Here is a 14,465-nt window from a genome sequence, read left to right on the forward strand (position 1 = left end):
GAAAGAGCGCCGCCTGGCACAATAAAACCCAGCTTCACCGCGGAACTATAATCCAACTAGGCGAGGTTTCACTACATGTGTTCAAAAATAACTTAATGTGTTGTTAAAACGAACTGGGCTTGTCATTAACACACCGAAAACAGCCCTGAACCAGGATTCCTTGCATCCTCTCCGTGCGCTAAAACCCGGAAGTTGTAGACACGAAGTATAGGAAGCAACACAAGTAATATACACATAGAGTTACACTCTATGTAAAGCAGTGTCTGTTGTCTGTATAATAACTGTGAAGAGTTAGTATGGCGTTTGCTGTTATAATGTAGCAATTATAGTAGTACTGTAGTAATTATGAATAATATAATAATGAATTGAAAAATGAATTGAATAATAGACCTAAAATCACCATCACAGGAAGAATACACAAGTTGTATGAAAAGAAGAGGACTATAAACGTTAATCAGATTTAACCAAGATTATATATATAATATATATAAAAAAATATTAAAAAATATAAAAAATATAAAAAAAATTCCCCACCTGCCCCACAAGCTCGGGTCCTCTACCAGAGGCCTGGGAGCTTGAGTGTTTTGCGCAGTATCTTAGCTGTTCCTAGGACGGCACTCTTCTGGACAGACATCTCAGATGTTGTTCCTGGGATCTGCTGGAGCCACTCTCCCAGTTTGGGTGTTACAGCCAGCGGTCTTGGACAATTTGGCGCCCTGGGAGAGATCATGATTTTGAACTTAAAACACTAACTTTGAGGGACCCACAGAGACCAGCTTTATTAATAATAACATAATTATCATAATTCCCATAGGCCATAGCCTATGGGCCACAGATGGGATAGGCTCCAGCACCCCCGCGACCCTGCACGTGGGATTAAGCGGTATGGAAAATGAATGGATGGATGGACATTATTATCAGTAATATATGACATATCAAGGATTTATCTACGTAAGAATTGCAAATGAGACTAAAGTACAGCTTTTTTGCCTCCCCAGTCAAATTACACCCCTCCTCCCATTCACTGCATGGTTCTGTCCATCTTGCATCCCGCCGTTATGTGCTGGATTGTTTTAGAGGCAGTTTTGCACAGCCTGCACCTGGGGTCCTGCCTGGTATGGTAGATCCCAGCCTCTATTGATCTAGTACTCAGTACCTGATCTAGTACCTGCTCCTGTGCTGCTAGGATCGATGCCTCTGTGATGTCTTTCAGTCTAGCTTTGTCCAGCCACTGGTAGGATTTGTCAATATCAGTCACTTGTTATATCTGCCAGTGGTACATACCGTGCAGGTGGTTGTCCTTCCACGAGGGAAGGGTCATGTTGCTGTACTTCTTAGATGGGTGGTACTTCTTTTGTCTTGCCCCTTGAAACAACAGACCTCACATGACATCCTGGTATCTACATCCTGAACATTGTGCAAGCCAAGCATTAGACATCATCAAGTCTTGTGCTATATGCATTTCCCAATAATGCAGTTGGTGTTTCAACAGACAAGGGAGGAGGTTTGTTTTCCTGCAAGATGTGTGTTTCCTGCCCCACATGCAATCAATGCTTTATCAAATGGCAGCAAACAATTCATATCCAGTCAAGTACACAAGCAGACTGTGAAAAGTTGAAATTCATACACCTTCATTTCACATTCTCACTTCAAGGAGGCCTGTAGTGAATTAATGATGAGTCAGTAGCAGAGGAGAAAAGCCTTCTAAAATAAGAGAACACTAACATTCAGACCAACTGTGCTTGTGGCCACAGAAGAGAAGCCAAACTAATTTTAAACACTGCCATGATGGACAGAACAACTGAACGGGGAGTTGGGGAGTCAATAGAATATTTGGACAGGGTATGACTTCAAAATAAGTACATCAAAATAATAAAACATGAAAAGATTAACAGTGACACTGAATTTAGTTTAACTATATTATAACTTAGCATAGCATATGAGTTTCTGTGCTACTGTTATTACATTTACATTTCAGAAAATCGTCAATTCACCATCAAAATTTGCAAGAAATTTATATCTGTATCTTCAATATAGGTAACATCACATGCAATCTTTACTAGATTTTTTATTGTAAAAACAACATGAGGTTTAGTTGGACGCAAAAAAAATGTCATGATTGTGTAAAGTCTTCTTCAAGTTTCCTTCGCTTAATTTATGATCTTTTTTCCATGGCAGGTAGATCTTTTGCTCCAAACAACAGACTCGTGATCGCTGGCACGACTGCTGAATGGGGTTTGTTGCTGTTGTGATTGGGATGAACTGTAAATGTGACAGTTGATTAAGTTTCATATCCTTATTCTGAGAAATTGCATTGATGTGGCAGGCTTTACTGGAGAAGCTGCAAGTTAAAAAAGCTTGCAAATACTAAAAAAGGTTCATGCCTGAGTCTTTGTAGTCAGTGTGTGAAGGTTGAGCCATGTTAACTGGAATTCTTCTTTTCAGTAGTAACATTTCGCTACCAATCCAGGTGGCTTCTTTAGTCTGAAGGAAGTTGACTGAAGGTCACACATTTATCCTTCAGTTAGGTTTTTCCTCCACCTGTAACGATGGGCTCGTTATGAGAACAAGGGGGTGAGTGAGTAGGTTTGAACGTCTAAGCTCCTCCTCCATCGTTACAGAGTCGTGGGTTTGTCTCTTTTTGACCTCTTTTTGACCACTTAAAGTGGTCCTGATCTTCTTTGGAATAGATGAAAAGGCAGCATGATGAATCGGAAACAGTTTGTGTCTGAGGCCTCATCCTCTGTTAAGGAAGGGTGTAATTTATATATGAAACACTTCCCTCACCCCTCCCCAAAAGCACTTGTCCTCTCTGTCCAGAATGTGAACTTTCGAGTGTCCCTTTTCATTTCCATCCATCCATCCATTTTCATCCGCTTATCCGGGGCCGGGTCGCGGGGGCAGCAGTCTAAGCAGAGAGTTCCAGACTTCCCTCTCCCCGGACACTTCCTCCAGCTCTTCCGGTGGGACCCCAAGACGTTCCCAGGCCAGCCGAGAGACATAGTCTCTCCAGCGAGTCCTAGGTCTTCCTATCGGCCGAATTCTCCTCTCCAGATCCCTGGCATAGACTTTCCCAGGGAGGCTGAGAAGTGTGATCCCCCTATAGTTGGAACACACTCTCCTGTCCCCCTTTTTGTAAAGAGGGACAACCACCCCGGTTGTCCAGTCCAGAGGAACTGTCCCCCTCCTCCACGCGATGTTGCAGAGGCGTGTCACCCAAGACAGCCCCACAACATCCAGAGACTTGAGGTACTCAGGACGGATCTCATCCACCCCCGCTGCTCTGCCACCGAGGAGCTTACTAACTACCTCGGTGACCTCAGCCTGGGTGATGGGCGAGTCCGCCTCTGAGTCCCCTGCCTCTGCTTCCTCAGCAGAAGGCATGTCGGAGGGGTTGAGGAGATCCTCAAAGTACTCCTTCCACCGTCCGATAACATCCCCAGTTGAGGTCAACAGCTCCCCACCTCCACTGAAAACAGAGTTGGTAAAGAACTGCTTCCCCCTCCTGAGGCGCCGGACGGTTTGCCAGAATCTCTTTGAGGCCGAGCGATAGTCCTCCTCCATGGCCTCCCCGAACTCCTCCCAAGCCCGAGTTTTTGCCTCCGCAACGGCACAGGCTGCAGCACGCTTGGCCTGCCGGTACCCATCAGCTGCCTCAGGAGTCCTACAGGTCAACCATACCTGGTAGGACTCCTTCTTCAGCTTGATGGCGTCCCTTACCTCCGGCGTCCACCACCGGGTTCGGGGATTACCACCACGACAGGCACCAGAGACCCTGCGTCCACAGCTCCGAGCGGCCGCGTTGACAATGGAGACGGAGAACATGGTCCACTCGGACTCTATGTCTCCCACCTCCCTCGGAATCTGGTCGAAGCTCTCCCGGAGGTGTGAGTTAAAGGTCCGTCTGACAGAGGGTTCAGCCAGGCGTTCCCAACAGACCCTCACAATACATTTGGGCCTGCCAAGTCGTTCCAGCCTCCTTCTCTGCCAGCGGATCCTACTCACCACCAGGTGGTGATCAGTTGACAGCTCAGCCCCTCTCTTCACCCGAGTGTCCAAAACATATGGCCGAAGGTCAGGTGAAACGACTACAAAGTCTATCATCGACCTCCGGCCTAGGGTGTCCTGGTGCCATGTGCACTGATGGACACCCTTATGTTCGAACATGGTGTTTGTTATGGCCAAACTGTGCCTAGCACAGAAGTCCAATAACATAACACCATTCGAGTTCAGATCAGGGAGGCCGTTCCTCCTAATCACGCCTCTCCAGGTATCACTGTCGTTACCTACGTGGGCATTGAAATCTCCCAGAAGAACGATGGGGTCCCCAGTTGGAGCGCTTTCCAACACTCCCTCCAGGGACCCCAAGAAGGCCGGGTACTCCACACTGCCATTCGGCCCGTAAGCACAAATGACGGTGAGTGACCTATCCCCCACCCGAAGGCGCAGGGAAGCGACCCTCTCGTCCACCGGGGAAAACTCCAACACATGGCGACTAAGCTGGGGAGCTATGAGCAAGCCCACACCAGCCCACCGCCTCTCACCGCAGGCAACTCCAGAGTAGAAAAGGGTCCAGCCCCACTCAAGGAGTTGGGTTCCAGAGCCCAGGCTGTGTGTGGAGGTGAGCCCGACTATTTCTAGCCGGTACCGCTCGACCTCCTGCACAGGCTCAGGCTCCTTTCCCCCCAGTGACGTGACATTCCATGTCCCAATAACCAGATTGGTTATCCAGGGATTGGGGCGCCCAGGCTCCCGCCTTCGACTGCCGCCCAATCCACTCTGCACCGGCCCCCTACGGTTCCTCCCGCGGATGGTGGGTCCACTTGAGGACGGCCCCACGTCGCTCTTTCGGGCTGTGCCCGGCCGGGCCCCGTGGGAATTCCCACGGGGCCCGGCCACCAGGCGCTCGCATGCGAGCCCCAACCCCGGGCCTGGCTCCAGGGTGGGGCCCCGGCTGCGCCATACCGGGCGACGTCTCTGGCCTTGGTGGTTTGTCTTTCATAGGGGGGTTGTGAACCCTTTGAAACCTTTTCATTTCCCTTTTCATTTTATGTGGAGATCCACCACTGAAACTGGGCCTGATGTACTGTTCGGTTTGTGCTGTGTCTGTGTGTTGGCTGTTTGGTTTGTTCCAGCTCTGAGCACTCTTCACTGCACTGGACTGCATGAACTACGTTGCCCTTCTTATCTTTCTGTGTCTAATCCTTTGGGTGAACAAGTTTCTGTCTGAGTGTATTAGTGGGTTTGAAATAAACAAGTATGTGGTAGTTCCCAAAAACTGTTTTCAGCTTTTCTGAAACACCGCTCATGTAAGGAATGACCAGGTTCCTCCGCTGATCCTGGATCTCAGGCTTTTTTGTCGTCCTTCCTGAGGACTGTGACGCTGCCTTGTTGAAGGACCATCTTAGGCCGCAGGTCTTAAGGCCTGTCTTGAGATGCCTGTCTTCTTTTCTCTTGGCTTTGATGGAAGTGGGGATGTTCTCTGCTCTGTGATCCAGGGTCCTGGTGACTCTAAGTTTGTGTTGTAGTAGGTGATGAGACTCAAACACAGGTATTGTTCTGTGTGGGTGGTTTTCCTGTAAATTTCTACTTCTAAACTGTCGTCATTCTCTTTGATGAGTGTACATTTCAAGTAGGCTAATCTGTCCTTGGTGTCTTGTCTGGTGAACCTGATGTTGCTGTCCACTCTATGGATGTGGTCCATGAAAGCTTCACCTTCATCGGCAAGTGCCATCCACCTACCTGAACCGGTGTCCCCACCACTTCCATGTACAGGTTGGCCGCAATGGGTGACACTGGGGAAGCCACAGCGCAAACATGTCGCTGTCTGTAGAAGTCACCTCTGTAGCTGAATCATGTGGCGTTAAGGCACAAATCCATGAGTGAACCTCCTCAGAGTTTTGGATATGATGGTCTGTGTGTCCCATCAATGGTGCCAGAATAGTGGCCAAGATAGCACTCAAAGCACAACAATGCCATCTAAATAAGCTTGATGCTGAAGAACTCAGTTGAAGAACATCTTTTGGACTCTCATCTAATTGTCTTTCATCTCGTCAGGTGCCAGAGTCAGAGAAGGCTCTCTCCAAGGTTCCCGTTCATCTGCAGTACAGCTCATCAATATCTCCATGGCAACCACAGCAACATAATGGTACTGGAGCTGGAGAGGAGGCCAAGAAGGCCTTGGAGACGACCATCAGCAGCCATAGAAAGATGAAATCACAAACTGATCAGAAGATTATATCAAAAACAGGTTGAGACACTGTGAACAGAGAAGTGCAGACTGCAGTCAAACATATCAGCTTTGGGTGGGAAACTATAATAAGTAATTAACAAAACAGTTTTTTATTAAAAATGAAGAAACCTGAAGTGAGAATGACTCTTCAAGAGGGAACCTGTGGTAAATGTCTTCCTGGATGGACTCCAAGACACGATTCGATGGGAAGTGCAACGCGCATCTGCTGGCCTGGACGTGTGAAACGGCAGCACAATGAAGCCTGGACACAACAAGCACCTGCAGGAAAGTGCAGGAAATAAAACAGCTGTCAATCATGGGGTGTCTCAATCTGGGGCTACTGTTCCTCATTATAATAATAACTACAAGTGAAACCCCCATGCACACATTCAAAGTGACGCTGCCTCTGTGCCGGACGTCGTCTGCCAGCATCAGCAGGAGCATAAAAGAGGAAACAAGCAGAGCGATGGACAGAACCTGCAGCAATGGACAGAGTAGCGTTCATCAGAAATGCTCCTGAGCTTTTCTCAACCTCTGGACAGGGTATGATTTCAACTCATTTCTGGACTTTGATGTTTTTATATTTTTATATTTTCCACTTCTGCTTTCTGACACAATGTTTGGTTATTGCATATTTCTCATGATTGGTTGGATTGGATGATTGAAGGTTATTGAATTAATTGAATTGAAGAAACATTTACACAATACGTTATTATGGTGATCAATTATTTCAGTTTATGTTAAAATGTCATTCACAAACCACATGAGTCCTTAGATCAAAGCCAAAAGTGAATCATCCAGTCTGTTTAGTACCTTCATGTTTAACTGAACAGTTTACTCCTCGTTTGATCCAATGTTCCAGGTGTGAGTGTCTCCAACCGACGGCTTCTGCTCGGTTTGGCTCTGCTCAGTGTTGTTCTGCTCATAGTTGCTGTCGCTCTCAGAATTAATTGTGAGTTCATCATGAAGCTTTTCCTTCTGCTGTGAACAAGTATAACAAACTGGCCAGTCTAAAAGTGCCATGTTCATAGAAAAACAGTTAGATGAATGTACAATAGCTTGATTGATGAAATGAAAAACACCACATTTTCAGTTCAACAATGTAATTGTGTTTTGTAAAACACTCTTTGACACAAGTCTCTCTTTTTGTGAACAATACGTCATTTATCTCATCAGACGCTAGAGCAAAAGCAGGCTGCCTCCATGATTCCATGGAGTTCAACATATCAGCTCTGGGTGAGACACACACCAATAAAGGTCCATTATCTGTTAGAAAAAAGGAAGACACCTGAGCTGACAATGAACCCTTTCTTTCTTCCAGAGGGATCCTGTGGTAAATGTCTTCCTGGATGGACTCTGTTTAACTCGTCCTGTTACTTCTTCTCCTACTTGGAGTCTGCTACTGTTAAAAAGAACTGGACAGACAGCAGAGCAGACTGTGTTGGCCGTGGAGCCGACCTGGTTGTGATCGACAGCCAGGAGGAGCAGGTGAGCTGTGTAACAGTCACACACAGATACTGGTGACAGTGTAACAACAAGCTCAGTTTCTTTGTTTGCTCATAGAAATTTGCAAGTAACAGCATTAATAAAATGAAAACGAGTACTAGTGTCTGGGAGAATGGATTCTGGACCGGCCTCACTGACACAGAAGCAGAGGGGGCATGGGTCTGGATTAATAACGTCACCGAGGTGGAGCAAAGGTCTGAGTTTAACACACACTGAGATCTTCTTGTCTTTGTCAAACATTAAACTAAAGTGTCGTTAAATTTAAGGTACTGGATGGACGATGAACCAAACAACCATTGGGGAGGCGAGGACTGTGGAGTCATCATCTACAGCCCCTCGAACCCCTGGAAGACCCGATACGATGGCCAGTGTCACACTCCATTACACTGGATATGTGAAACCACATCAAGATAATCCAAGGACACATTGACCAATGTATTGATACTGATACTTTGGAAATGCATAAAGTTTAATAAAAAGTACTGTAAACAGCAAATTTCTTTGAGGCTCATTTAAATCAGACACAAGATATGATAATATGTGCAACGAGACTTAAACCCTGTTAATGAGAATTTAGTGGAAGGAACTAATTGCTCCATACTACAAATAACTCCTGAACTTCTCCTTTCTCCCAAGTGACACTTTTTCGTTGAATTAATGTCATTTCCCTTTTGACGAGCTCAGCATTGGTGCTTCTTCCTGTGGTCGGTGTGTGTCCTACGCACTCTCATACTGTATGACTGGCAGCTGAACAAGGAGAAAGCGCAGGAACATGTCGGGCTCTAACTTCGATGGAGGTTTAAACAAACTGATTTGTGAAGATGATTTGCAAAACGAGGAGAATCCTCCTGAAGCGGACTCGAACCCAAGCAAGCGAGAAGGTAACCTATTGTTTAAACCTGAAGTTTCATTCTTGAGTATTGGTGCTATAGATTCAAGATTCAAGATTCAAAAGACTTTATTAATCCCAGAGAGAAATGATTTTGCACACTTAGATCGCTGTCACAGATGGAGGTTCACACAAGAAGGAGGGGAGATTAAATGCATCTGCAATTAAACACATCTACACACACTTAAATCAATTCTAATTACTATTGTCTAATTACACGTAATTACTAGTTAAAGTGTTGATATACATGTTATTGCATGGATGAAGATCAACCCTTCCAGACAGAGGAGGAGTTGTACAGACTGATGGCACCGGTAGGAAGGATCTCTGGTGTCGTTCTGTGGAGAACCTAATACTGATGAGCCTCTGGCTGAAGGTGCTTCTCTGTCACACTGCACACTGTGTAGGGGGTGGAGGTGTTGTCTATAGAGAGGAGTTGGACCAGCATCCTCCTCTCCGCTACAGCATGTAGGGGGTCCAGCTCCACCCCCAGAACAGAAACAGCCCTCCTGATCAGTTGATCCAGTCTGTTACTGTCTGCTCCATCCATGCTGCTGTCCCACAGACCACAGTGTAGAACACTGGACCCACAGACTCACAGAACATCCTCAGCATGGAGCTGCAGACGTTAAAGGACCTGAGCCTCCTCAGGAAGTACATCCTGCTTTGAGTCTTCTGGGTCACAGCTGAGGAGCTCTTTTCAGCCCAGTTTACTGTAGTACACTACCAGCACTGTTAGACATTTCTGCAGTTTCAACAGTATTTTACCCTGTATCACAGAGTATAATACTGTAGATCTTTTTTTCAGTATATAACTGTAGTTTCCAGTGCATCATGGTATTTTTAGATAACGTCACACATCTACACAGCGATTTACCGTATTGTTTTATTACAGCGCACCACTGCATTTACTTTTGGCGCTAAAATTTATTTTTTTCATTTAACGTATGCATTTTTTCTACTCCTCAGTTGAAAGTGATGCGTCCCTCAGTTTGACTGCTGCTGTTGGAGTTCGTGTTGATGAGGAAGGTTTTTCGAGACCGCAAAGGTAAATGCATAAGAAAACACAAGTACTGCTGTTAGTTACAAACGTCATAATAAGCACGCAGATATAAGCCAACATTTGTTCCTCAGCTCAGCGTTAGCAGTAACATCTGAAAGTGAGCCAAGCTAGCGACGCATCTCTATTATCTGTCTATTTATCTGTTGTTGTTTTAAGACACTTGGGTTTTCGCGCAAGAACGCTGTAGCTAATATTTTTCACCGGTAACGTAACGTTAGTAACGTTACAGAGGCTCGTGACGCGGTTAGCATCGAGGTCGGTGTTCCAGCTAGCTAACTGCTAACACTAGACTTCGAGGTTTGCTTTGTCAAAAGTTATGTGCACATTTAAGCTGCTGAGTGAAGAACTACACCGTCAGTGAGTGAGTTTATCATTGCACGGTAGAATATGCAAAAATATATAACTTATATTACTACATTGAACTGGAAAAAGAGAGAAGAGAAAGACACCAGAACAACAGTGTCATCCTTCCTTCATCTAACTGGAAGTGGAAGAGCTCAGATTTGTAAATTTATATAAAGTTGGTTCCATCCATTATTTATGGGTTTTTCCGACCTGATAGTTGAAAAAATGAATTTGTCTTAACCTCTATTTTATTTTGCTTATGGAGTCCTTGTTAGAAGAAATCCAGAGGATTTGTGCTACTAAACCAGAGTGAAGACCAGAGAGATGGTGAGGAGAAAGACAACAAAACAGCAGTGTCGTTTTTTCTTCGTCATCTAAATGAAACTGAGATTAGTAAGTTGAGTAAGTTTTTATGAAGTTGGTTACAGCCATTAATATTGTTATTTCTGTCTTGCTAGTTGAATCAACAGTCACATGCATTCAGTAGTGATTTTTCTGAAAACTGTTAACTGTACAGTACTGTATTGCAAGTTTGTAAATGGCAAGTTTTAACTGTGTATGTACTTGAACGTTTTAAAAACAATATTGTATTTTTAGACAGTTAAATCTTAAGTGATATAATTATTTGCAATGTTTTAAATAACTTCCTTATTTTGTAACAACTGGGTCTGGTGTATTCAGTTTAAATTTACAGTATATTATTATTATTATCATTATTATATGTTTAATATTTAAGGGCATATAATTTATTAATTAACAAAGTATTGATTTAAAGTCATGGGATTACAGTACAGGATTGATTTAGGCTCTAACCATGTAGTGGAGATGCTCTGATGTGTAATAAGGCAACAATAACATGTGTCAGAACATGTGATGACAGTGTGACATTCGTTGTCTCCCTGTTTAGTCTTCATGCCCACTATGACTTGGCTTGTCGTCAGCCTGGCAGCGCTTGCTGCAATCCTCCTCATCATTAGCATCGGCCTGGGGGGACGTTAGAGACGGTCATCAACAACCACGCACAGCTAAAGACGCAAATCAAGCTGAAGAGCGTCATTATTGACAATTATCAGAAGGAGATACAGACATTACGGACAGAGGAACTAGCTGCAGTGCAACCTGACAGCTTTGGCTGAGACACAGATGTAAAACAAAAAGAAATGTTTTTCTATTAGAAGAAGAAAGAAATCTGAGGTGACAATGAACCCTCTTCTCCAGAGGGAACCTGTGGTAAATGTCTTCGTGGATGGACTCTGTTTAATTCATCCTGTTACTTTATCTTTTACTTTGAGTCTGCTGCTGCTAAAAAGACCTGGACAGACAGCAGAGCAGATTGTGTTAGACGTGGAGCCGACCTGGTTGTGATCGACAGCCAGGAGGAGCAGGTGAGCTTCAACCGATGGCAGAGGAGGGATAATGATACACCTGGGCACAAAAGTACAGCTTTTTTGTTCATTCACACAGATATTTTGGAGTGACACCATGAACATGGGTACAGTAGGAGCCTGTATGTCTTTCAGAGCAGATCCTGGATTGGTCACGACAGAGACAGAAGGAACATGGATCCGGACTAATAATATCACCGATGCGGAACAAAAGTAAGGCCTGAAATATCAGTCTGTTATAATTTGATTGTTTTTAAGATATTGGATGGATGGAAAACTAAACGACGTGAATGTACCTGTTAAAGGAGAAAAAACTTCAAAAATGGTTTTGTGTCAGTTTACATTTGTAAACGGACAACTGTTGACTTCTAGTCCTCACAACACTGGGTGAAGGTCAAGGAAAGACTGTGGTTCTAGATTATTAAAATAAAAAGATGCTTGTTTTACACACAACTTCTGCAATAAACTACTAAGCAGTTACTTCCCAAAACGGCTGCAGGACGTTACTTGTTGCTCGTGCCTTGGCATCAAGACCCATGAGCTCAGCAGATACTGAAGGGTGGAGTCATTTACACAACTGTTCGCCCCCTTTGTCTCTGATACAACAAAAGGAGGCAAACGAGTCAGTGCTGCAGGACCTGCAGGCACGATGGCCAATCTACTGGGAAGAAAGTTCTACATTCCAAGGTTTTCCAAGAGTTACTTCAGAGATAATGGCCTTTTTCAAATATTCAGACAAGGTATGATTCTAAACAGAAACTCTATCTCAATAAATAAAGCTGAGATTTTGTTTTTCTTTTACTATTGTACCTTTATGTAACTATTTCTGGCTTTATGCTACAGGAGCATCCAAGAGACGAGTTCTCCTGAGTTTAGCGCTGCTGAATGCTGTTATGCTGACAGCCGCTGTTGTTCTTGGGATAAAATGTGAGTTTATATAAATAGAAACTTCATGGCTCAGTTCATTAATTAATGCATCTGCTGCTGTAATTACTGAAGAATCGTTCAACCCTGCTGAATTATGACATTTTTATAAAAGCTGCTGTATTAGTTGCTGTGTATGAAGCCTGTTTTTCCTCATGTGTGGTGGCTTTTACTGGAGTTGGTGGCCACAGTGTGCATGTTATCTGAGTCTTTATTCATCTCTTCAGGTGCCAGGGTCAAAGAGCACTCCCTCCACGTTCCCAGCTTAGCTGAAGTGCAGCTGGTGAATGCGCTAAACAACCTCCGCAGCAACTACAGCAACATCACTGAAGCTGCAGACGAGGCCAAGAAGACGTTAGAGACGGTCATCAACAACCACGCACAGCTAAAGACGCAAATCAAGCTGAAGAGCGTCATCATTGACAATTATCAGAAGGAGATACAGACACTAAGGATAGAGTGGAACCAGCTGCAGTCCAACCTGACAGCTCTGGGTGAGACACAGATGTAAAACAAAAAGAATTAGAAAAATTAGAAAAAGAAAGGGATTTGAGGTGACATTGAACCCTTTCTTTTTTCCAGAGGGAACCTGTGGTAAATGTCTTCGTGGATGGACTCTGTTTAACTCATCCTGTTACTTCTTCTCCTACTTTGAGTCTGCTGCTGCTAAAAAGACCTGGACAGACAGCAGAGCAGACTGTGTTAGACGTGGAGCCGACCTGGTTGTGATCGACAGCCAGGAGGAGCAGGTGAGCAAGAGTAATAGTTCATATTTATATTTATAGTTACATTAAAATGTACAAATGAGGCTTTATAATGTTTCACCTTTTGTTTTGCAATCAAGAACTTTGTGAGTGGAAACATAAAAAGTATGAGAAGTTACCCTAGTCAGTGGGAGAACGGAGTGTGGGTCGGTCTCACTGACATTGATACCGAGGGGGAATGGGTCTGGATTAATAACGTCACGGAGGTGGAGCAAAGGTGAGAGCTGCACATTTGGATTTTAAGAAATCAGAACTTGAGTCATCATGGCTTTGGTTCCTCTAAGGTACTGGGCGTATGGGGAACCAAACAACCACGGACGCCACGGAGAAGACTGTGCAATCGTGACTTATAACACACACAGTCCATGGCAGACACGATTCGATGGGAAGTGCAACAGAAATCAGCTGGCCTGGACGTGTGAAACGGCAGCACAATAATGCCTGGACACAACAAGCACCTGCTGGAAAGTGTCTCAAATAAAACAGCTGTCAATCATGGGGTGTCTCTCTGTAACTACTGTTTCTCCTTAATAATAATAATAACAGTACTATTGAAATCCCCATTCACACATTCAAAGCGACACTGCCTCTGTGCTGGACGTCGTCAGGACCAGCATCAGCAGGAGCATAAAAAAGGAAACGAGCAGAGCGATGGACAGAACCTGCAGCAATGGACAGAGTAGCAATGTTTGGTTGGTTATTGCATATTTCTTATGATTGGTGTGAATCGAAGGTTATTGAATTAATTGAACTGAAGAAACATTCACACATTATTATGGTGATTAATTATTTCAGTTTGTGTTAGAATGTCATTCACAAACCACATGAGTCCTTAGATCAAAGCCAGAAGTGAATCATCCAGTCTGTTTAGTACCTTCATGTATAACTGACCCATTTACTCCTCGTTTGATCCAATGTTCCAGTTGTGAGTGTTTCCAACCGACAGGTTCTGCTCGGTTTGGCTCTGCTCAATGTTGTTCTGCTCATAGTATATCATATCCCCGAAGCCCGGAACCTCCTCCTGGAGGTCGACGGGAACCGAAGCTGGAGCGACCTCCTCCCGGAGGCCCTGCAACTCCCTGGCCTGCAGCCAGAAGCCACACCAGTTCCTACGTCTCAGTCAGGTCAGTCATGTCACGCTCAGGGCCTAGCCCAGTCGAGTCACGTTCAGGTTCCAGCCCAGTCGAGTCACGTTCAGGTTCCAGCCCAGTCGAGTCACGTTCAGGTTCCAGCCCAGTCGAGTCACGCTCAGGTTCTGGCCTTGTCCCAGCCAGGTGGCACCACACGTCAGACAAGTTCAATTCTTGCCCGGTCAGGCCCGACGTCTACTCCGTCGAGCTCGGCAGCTGCAAGCAGC

At 44.8% G+C, this 14,465-nt stretch overlaps 3 protein-coding genes across 4 annotated transcripts; 2 read left to right on the forward strand and 1 right to left on the reverse strand.

Annotated features, from left to right (window-relative positions):
- Positions 1-16: 16 nt before the first annotated feature.
- On the reverse strand, positions 17-4,874 carry LOC129603656 (uncharacterized). The gene is made up of 2 exons (XM_055506050.1): positions 1,285-4,874; positions 17-716 (listed from the first exon to the last, which is right to left on the reverse strand). The coding sequence occupies exon 1, from the start codon at positions 4,213-4,215 to the stop codon at positions 2,878-2,880; it is 1,338 nt and encodes a 445-aa protein (XP_055362025.1). The 5' UTR covers positions 4,216-4,874; the 3' UTR covers positions 17-716; positions 1,285-2,877.
- A 1,394-nt stretch (positions 4,875-6,268) lies between these two features.
- Positions 6,269-8,225, forward strand: LOC114849097 (C-type lectin domain family 4 member E-like). 2 transcript variants are annotated; one of them, XM_029140171.3, is made up of 6 exons: positions 6,270-6,775; positions 7,095-7,184; positions 7,409-7,468; positions 7,554-7,720; positions 7,796-7,932; positions 8,005-8,225. In XM_029140171.3, exons 1-6 carry the CDS (start codon positions 6,718-6,720, stop codon positions 8,150-8,152), a joined length of 660 nt encoding a protein of 219 aa, XP_028996004.1. In that variant the 5' UTR covers positions 6,270-6,717; the 3' UTR covers positions 8,153-8,225. The 2 variants fall into 2 exon arrangements, with proteins under 2 accessions (XP_055362029.1, XP_028996004.1); XM_055506054.1 differs by lacking the exon at positions 7,095-7,184 and having other exon boundaries at positions 6,269-6,775.
- A 2,119-nt stretch (positions 8,226-10,344) lies between these two features.
- Positions 10,345-13,606, forward strand: LOC114849090 (CD209 antigen-like protein B). The gene is made up of 9 exons (XM_055506051.1): positions 10,345-10,362; positions 11,328-11,472; positions 11,556-11,633; positions 12,032-12,160; positions 12,264-12,347; positions 12,572-12,838; positions 12,927-13,093; positions 13,189-13,325; positions 13,393-13,606. The coding sequence occupies exons 1-9, from the start codon at positions 10,360-10,362 to the stop codon at positions 13,544-13,546; spliced, it is 1,164 nt and encodes a 387-aa protein (XP_055362026.1). The 5' UTR covers positions 10,345-10,359; the 3' UTR covers positions 13,547-13,606.
- The last annotated feature ends 859 nt before the right edge of the window (positions 13,607-14,465 follow it).

The sequence above is a fragment of the Betta splendens genome, chromosome 22 (genome assembly GCF_900634795.4).
Source record: "Betta splendens chromosome 22, fBetSpl5.4, whole genome shotgun sequence".
Classification (NCBI taxonomy): Eukaryota; Metazoa; Chordata; class Actinopteri; order Anabantiformes; family Osphronemidae; genus Betta; species Betta splendens.

What these genes read in the sequence shown, in the direction of transcription:
- LOC114849090 (XM_055506051.1), top strand. An exon ending in TGATACACCTGGGCACAAAA is followed by an intron (nt 11,473 to 11,555) that starts GTACAGCTTTTT and finishes TATGTCTTTCAG; the next exon opens with AGCAGATCCTGGATTGGTCA. An exon ending in GTCACGGAGGTGGAGCAAAG is followed by an intron (nt 13,326 to 13,392) that starts GTGAGAGCTGCA and finishes GGTTCCTCTAAG; the next exon opens with GTACTGGGCGTATGGGGAAC.
- LOC129603656 (XM_055506050.1), bottom strand. Translation starts at nt 4,215, where the DNA reads ATGTTATTGGACTTCTGTGCTAGGCACAGTTTGGCCATAACAAACACC.
- LOC114849097 (XM_029140171.3), top strand. Translation starts at nt 6,718, where the DNA reads ATGGACAGAGTAGCGTTCATCAGAAATGCTCCTGAGCTTTTCTCAACC. An exon ending in TTTCTCAACCTCTGGACAGG is followed by an intron (nt 6,776 to 7,094) that starts GTATGATTTCAA and finishes CCAATGTTCCAG; the next exon opens with GTGTGAGTGTCTCCAACCGA. An exon ending in GTCACCGAGGTGGAGCAAAG is followed by an intron (nt 7,933 to 8,004) that starts GTCTGAGTTTAA and finishes GTTAAATTTAAG; the next exon opens with GTACTGGATGGACGATGAAC.